This window comes from Miscanthus floridulus, chromosome 1, assembly GCF_019320115.1.
Source record: "Miscanthus floridulus cultivar M001 chromosome 1, ASM1932011v1, whole genome shotgun sequence".
In the NCBI taxonomy this organism is placed as follows: Eukaryota; Viridiplantae; Streptophyta; class Magnoliopsida; order Poales; family Poaceae; genus Miscanthus; species Miscanthus floridulus.
The window spans coordinates 149907927-149915498 of NC_089580.1; the positions used below are offsets into that span (position 1 = coordinate 149907927).

A 7572-nucleotide genomic window follows, 5' to 3' on the forward strand; every position below is an offset into this window, starting at 1 on the left:
AAGGCCTCCTGGACCGAGGCTATGGTCTGGAAGGGAAAGGTCGAGGGTGAGTCCTGTTCCCCTTGTTTTATTTGTTTTTCTTGTGTTCGACCCCTAACTCCCAGGTGTGATGCAGTTGAGAGTGCTGCCTTCCAACTGACATAACTCTCAAACTACTAGGCCAAATGTCTTGAACTTTTGACACAAGCTATATAAACAAGTTTCCTACAACTTTGTCATTGACCACTTTCTCAGCAAACATCAAATTCACCAGTTAAACTGCTTAACTCTCAAATCTGTCCAGAAGGTCACTATCATAGAATTATAGTGAAAATACTATTTCATTACATACACGAATAGCACCATGAGTACAACCAATGTTACCAACAGTTAATATACATCAAATGAACACAAGCAAACATAGTGGCCCTTCCTAAATAAATTCTTTTCATACCTTTATTAATTTATTTAGATAGTGAGGTTAATTAATAAGCACATGTCCAAAGTGTACAGAAAATTCCACAAAAATTACAGTAGCTTATACATGTCTTCAATAAGCTACTACATAAATTTCACATCATTTGAACAAGTATAACATCCTACACAAAAATGACAAGGCATAAAGGCTTAAAATGGCATAAATAGGAAACCCTAGTAAAAAGTGTCAAGCAATAGATTTTATATTTTTCCTAGAATCCTTAAGGCACTAGGACATCCTCAAACAATTTTCATGGTCATTGGATTCATAAATAATTTACTAAAATTCCCACAAGGATCATCCAATGATAAAAGGAAAATCTATAAATCAAAAACCATACATGCACTGACTCTAAAAGTTTTACCAGAGCTTCTACTAATCAAGAAGAGCTCACTCACAAAATTTTATAATTTTTGGAGCACAGAAACTCAAGATATAATTTAAACAAGTTTGCATGCATTCAAAAACACATTCCAAGTTTCAATTTAATTCATCCAAAACTTCCACTTCAAGTGCTCATGTCATATTTTTCCTAAATACTAGGCTTCACTGTGATTCTACCAAAATTAGAAGCACTCCATTTGGATCTACCAATTTGGAGATACAAAATTCACAAAATAGCATCAAAATCTGAACAAATGCACTAGCTTTCTGGATCTGGGCCACTGACACGCGGGACCCGCGGATCAGTGGACCCCACCGGTCAGTGACTGAAAATAGGGGAGGCGGCTCTCCGGCGACGCGGATCGGCGCTACCTCACTGGCGGCTACTCCTCCGATGAAACCAAGGGCACCGGCGTGTCCGCCTAGACCTCCCGCATCTATTGACCTCCTACACCTAAGCTCTACCGCCCTCTATCGGCCATGGCGCATGGCGGCACGGCCACGGCGCACGGCGGTGCTCCGATGAAAGCCGGCCATGTAAGGCGTGGCTAAGCTCGGTACGAGCTTCAAGATGTCATGGGGAAGCTAGAGGAAGTAAGGTAAAGGAGTGAGAGGACTCCGGTGGCGGTCGGCCACGGCGAGCTCTAACTCTGACGAACCTCTGCCATGGCGGAAATGCCTAACGCGGCCTCACTAGGGTTGGGTGGCTGCACGGAGATGATGACGGGATAGAGGAGCTCAAGGCGGAGCTATGGGTGAGATGGAGCGAGGTGAGACACGGTGGCGAACGCGCGGGAACTCGACGGAGCTCTTGGCGGCAATGGTGCTCTGCCATGGAGAAGAAGGAATACGGCCTCTACCTTGACTCTCAGGCTCAAAGGCGAGGTGGATGAGCTATAGAGGATGGCGGTGGAGTTGTGGACTAGCTGGAGTGAGCAATGACGCAACAGCAAGGGTGATATGCGATGGCGACGCGCTCGGCAACGACGGCGGAGGCACGGTGCTGTGCCTCAGAGCGAATGGTAAGGCGAACTAGAGACGGCGAAGCAAATAGGTGAGCCAATAGGCGCGTGGCATCATCGTGGCCACGATGGCCTGACCTGCAGGGGCAGCACCGGCGTACGGCCACCACTTGGCCGCCGCGGCCTGATGGTGGTCGGCCACTCGGCCTGAACCCGAACGCCATCAGAGCCCCAATCGACCGACTACCAACGCAAGTTCAACGCTCCATATCTCCTAACCTGTGATGATCTAGCGCATGGCGTAGTTGACAAAGTTGGAGATCCAAGTGAGGACTACAACTTTTCCAATTGGAGCTCGAGCTGGTTCGGTCTGGTTAGGGAGATACAAGGCTCCAAACAATGGTACAAGAAACTGAAAATCAACATCCAGACTTTGAAAATTTCTAAGTGTTGAATCCAACCCCAATTCTGACTTGTGAGACTTTTTGAGCATGTTGTGCACATTTTCATGAGTTGGTCATAAAAAACTTTTGTTTCTTATAAAATTTGCTACAACTTTGCTTTAGATTGCTCAGACATGCAAACACTCTAAGTTGTACTTTTTAAACAGTCAAAGATAAGAGCTCTAGGGTCAACACAAGTCAAGCTATTACTTGGTAGTGTAATTAGGCAATATGGTCAACATGAACATTGTTGCTAATGACATTCTAAGTGTAGCTAAGTTGTTTAAGAGGACATTTGACACCCATTTGCATAGACCACACATGAGCACACACAATTGCTATCATAGAACCAAACAATCCAAATAGAAACACACATGAAATGATACATTCATCATGGTATGATGCTTATGAATGAGATGATGATGCACATGCTCATGTGATGCAAGTGTTTTAGTGCAACCATAACACCTAGGGTGTTACAGCCCTCCCCCCTTATTAAAATCTCGCCTCGAGATTTGAAAAGCGTACCATTTTGAATAAAAGGTAGGGTATACATCCTTCAAATAATCTTCCCGTTCCCACGTTGCATCGCTCTCACTACCTTGGTTACTCCACATAACCTTGTAAAACTTGACCACATAGTTTCAGGTTACTCTCTCCCTTGTATCAATAACCCGCACTGGCCTTTCTTCATAGGATAGATCTGATTTCAACTTGATATTTCTAAGTGAAACTCTTTCTTCAGGAACACGGAGACATTTCTTCAATTGAGAGACATGAAAAACATTGAAGATAGCTCTCATCTCATAAGGTAACTCTATCTTATAAGCTACATTCCCACTCTTCTCTATGATCGGATATGGGCCTACATACCTAGGTGCAAGCTTCCTCTTTACTCCGAATCGCTGCACACCTTTCATCGGTGATACTTTCAGATAAACATGATCACCTACCTCAAACTCAATGGGCTTTCTTCTTTTATCCGCATAGCTTTTCTGCCTAGCTTGAGCGGCTTTCATATGTTTTTGGATAGTACGGACTTGTTGTTCAGCCTCTTCAATGAAATCAATGCCGTAATATCTCCTTTCTCCAGATTCAACCCAGTTCAAAGGAGTTCTACACTTGCGACCATACAACGCTTCGAACGGGGCCATCTTGATACTTTCTTGATAACTATTATTATAGGAAAATTCAGCCAAGGGTAACCACTTATCCCACGAACCTTTGGATGATATGACACAAGCTCTCAACATGTCTTCCAATATTTGATTCACTTGCTCCGTCTGTCCGGAGGTTTGTGGATGATAAGCAGAACTTCTAACTAAGTTGGTCCCTATCATCTTGTGCAAATGTTCCCAAAAACGAGCGGTGAACTAAGGTCCTCTATCAGATACAATGGTTCTAGGAACACCATGGAGATGTACTATCTGATTAAAATATAATTCAGCATAGTCACTTGGTCGATAGTCAACTCTAACTGGTATGAAATGAGCAGACTTTGTTAAACGATCCACTATTACCCATATGGAATTAAAATTCTTTTGGGTAGGGGGAAGTCCAACAATGAAATCCATACTAATCTCTTCCCATTTCCATCCTGGTATAGACAATGGTTGGAGAAGTCCAGCAGGCTTCATGTGAATTGCTTTGACTCTACAACAATTGTCGCACCTTGCAATATAAGCTGCGATTTCTTTCTTCATCTTGGTCCACCAAAAGCGAGATTTCAAATCTTGATACATTTTGCTACTTCCCGGGTGAATAGATAACTTGGATGAGTGAGCTTCTTCTAAGATTTGGTTTCTAAGCTCTTTGTCCTTCGGTACTACAAGTCTATCCTTAAACCATAGAACACCCTTCTCATCAACACGAAAGTGTTTTGTCTCTTGTTCCTTCATCTTCCTTTTGATATGGAACACACCCACATCGGTTTTCTGAAGCTCGATGATTTTACTTTCCAGAGAGCAACTAAGGGTAATACTGTGCAACACAGCAGGATGTAACAGATGTACCAAATGATAATTTGATTCCAAGAGAGAATGGCAATGAGATTTTCTACTCAAAGCATTAGCAACAACATTTGCTTTACCCGGATGATAATGAACTTCTAAGTTATAATCTTTAATCAACTCTAGACATCTTCTCTGCCTCATGTTCAATTCTGGTTGAGTGAAGATATACTTGAGACTTTTATGATCGGTATAGATATGGCACATGTTACTGAGCAGGTAATGCCTCCAAATCTTCAAAGCATGAACAACAACAGCTAACTCAAGATCATGAGTCGGATAATTGGCTTCATGCTTCCTTAACTGACGTGAGGCATAAGCAATAACCTGGCCTTCCTGCATAAGGACACATCCTAAACCGGTACCTGATGCATCACAAAACACATCAAAAGGTTTTTCGATATCTGGTTGTGCCAACACAGGAGCTGATGTCAACAAGGTCCTTAAAGTGCAAAAAGCAGTCTCACACTCTGGAGTCCAAACAAATTTTACATCTTTTTGAAGCAACCTGGTCATGGGCTTGGCTACCTTAGAGAAATCCGGGATGAATCGACAATAATATCCAGCCAAACCAAGGAAACTTCTAACCTCATGCACTGAAGTTGGTGCTTTCCAATCCATGACTTCTTGCACCTTAGACAGATCAACCGAAATCCCTTCATCGGACAACACATGACCTAAGAAAGGTACTTTCTTAAGCCAAAACTCACATTTACTGAACTTGGCATAAAGCTTATGTTCTCATAGCCTGGATAAAACAACTCTCAGATGCTCGGCATGTTCTTCGGCATTTGTGGAAAAGATCAAGATGTCATCAATGAAGACAACTACAAACTTGTCCAGTTCCTCCATGAATACAGAATTCATTAGATATACGAAGTATGCAGGAGCATTGGTCAAGCCAAAAGACATAACAAGATACTCATACAACCCATATCTGGTGGAGAAAGCAGTTTTAGGCACATCCTCCGGTCTAATTTTTATCTTATGATAACCAGACCTCAAATCAATTTTGGAGAATACCTTTTCCTTAGACAACTGATCAAATAGAATATCAATGCGAGGCAATGGGTACTTATTCTTGATGGTCACAACATTGAGTGGACGATAATCCACACACATGCGCAATGACTTATCCTTCTTCTTCACATATATAGCAGGACAACTCTAGGGAGAAGCACTAGGTCGGATAAGACCTTTCTCTAACAGATCTTGTAACTGAACTTTAAGCTCTGCTAACTCATTGGGCGGCATCCTATAAGGCCTTCTAGAAATAGGTGCAGTTCCCGGCACTAACTCGATCTTGAATTCTATATCTCGATCCGGCGGTAAACCAGGTAAATCATCAGGAAATACATCTAGAAATTCACACTACTAGAACGTCCTCTATTCTCGGGGCCTGGAGGGCATTAGCAGTGTTGTGGAGTTCCAGGTCTCTGGGAAGTGGCACTAGGAAAGCCTCCTTGTTAATAGGATCTCTTAACATAACACCCTAGTGGAAGTGTCGATGAGTACTCCATGACAGCTCATCCACTTCATTCCCAAGATTACATCTATACCTAGCCCTGGCAAAATTACTAGATCTGACGTATACACTCGTCCCCCTATTTCAATACTCACAGCCTGCACTATCTGATTGGTAGAAATACTACTTCCAGCTACACTAATGCAATAACTCCCCGTGGAGAGTGTAATTACCTCCTGATTGTACTTTGATGCAAAAGCTAGACTCATGAATGAATGCGAAGCACTAGAATCGAATAGTACAACTGCAGGATGTTGATTCATAAGAAACTTACCCGCAGTAACCACCTCTCTAGAGGGTATCTCAGTCACATTGGTGTAGTTAACATGTCCTTGACGAGCACCAGAATTCCCTTGCTTCTGATTGTTCTTCTAAGGATATGGACAATTCTTGGACCAATGACCTGTCCTGCCACAATTCCAGCAGGGCCTATTAGCTGGCGGAACAAAAGAATTTCCTGGTCCTATGGTGCCCTTTGGAAGAGGTACAGTAAATGCCTTCTTGAAACCAGTCTTTGCCTGATTCTTCTTCTATGGCCGCCGGTACCTAACGGCTATAGTCGGTGGGCGAAACTGAGTCTTCGCTACTGGAGCTTTAGCCTAAGAGACACCTACCTCAAAGACCCTCTTGCAGTTTTTGGAAGCAGCATAGACATTATTGTTATTCTCTTGAGTGAGAGCATCGCTTATGAACTCATTGAAAGTGACACTCTTGTTGTTCCCCATGGACTTCATCAGTTTGGGACTAAGCCCTCTCTTAAAGCTGGGAATCCTCTTTGCTTCTGAATCAATGAATTCTGGAGCATACCTTGCCAGATGATTGAAGGCATAAAGATATTCAGTGAGTGTCTTGGTGCCTTGCACCAGCTTCATAAACTCATTGTGCTTTATAGCCATCAACCCGGGAGGAATATAATGACTCTTGAAAGTCTCCTGGAATTGATTCCAAGTGATCTGGACATTCTCAGGTAAGGTGGACCTATAATGACACCACCAAATACCTGCTAGTCCTTGTAACTGATGCGAAGCATACTCCGCCTTCATCTGCTCCATCACTCTGAGCAAACGAAACTTGTGCTCAAGCGTGTTTAGCCACTCTTCTGCCTGGAGCGACTCTTCAGCTTCCTTGAATATGGGTGGCTTGGTATCTTGGAATTCTTTGAAATCACTAAACTGGTTGGGCTCTGGTCCTTGTCGTTGATTGCGGCCCTGTGCTTGATGCTGGGCCAGGGTACGCATAGCGTCCCCCAACACACGCTGACCTTCCACGAGCATGGCCAACAGATCAGACGGTGTGGGTGGTGGTGGCGGTGGAAGATCATCATCACCACTACCTCTAGCATGGCCTGAATGCAGATTGCGCGACATCTGCAGAAGTGCATTTATGAGTAATGATGGACGATGTCAGATACATTGTAGAAGGATTGTAGAATTATGCCAAACTGAACTTATTGGAGAGATTAATTTCATACAATAAACAAAGGCACAATAACTCATCCTCATAACATCGCCATGACTTTACTCCGCACATTCATGTGATGCATACGCTTACATGCTAAATTTTTGCCAACATCAAAGCTGGACTTTTATTTAAAGCTCACATCCACATGGAGCCAACATGCAAGTTTCAGAGATTACATCTAAGTATAACGAGGCGGCTCCGTATATCCTACTGAATGTAGCACCCTCCACAACAGGGTTGGGGTGCCAAACACATGAAGGAATGTGCTGCTCTTGGGCGGTAGTGTTGGTGCGGCCATCTGTGGTGATGTTGCAATTTGGGTGTGGGAGGA

General features: G+C 43.3%; 1 protein-coding gene across 1 annotated transcript; it reads right to left on the minus strand.

Annotated features, from left to right (window-relative positions):
* Positions 1 to 6379: 6379 nt before the first annotated feature.
* LOC136465271 (uncharacterized) lies at positions 6380 to 7147 on the minus strand. Its single transcript, XM_066464075.1, has one exon. The coding sequence runs from the start codon at positions 7145 to 7147 to the stop codon at positions 6380 to 6382; it is 768 nt and encodes a 255-aa protein (XP_066320172.1).
* Positions 7148 to 7572: the final 425 nt, after the last annotated feature.

Excerpts from the sequence above, each read along its gene's own strand:
- LOC136465271 (XM_066464075.1), bottom strand. The coding sequence starts at position 7,147 with ATGTCGCGCAATCTGCATTCAGGCCATGCTAGAGGTAGTGGTGATGAT.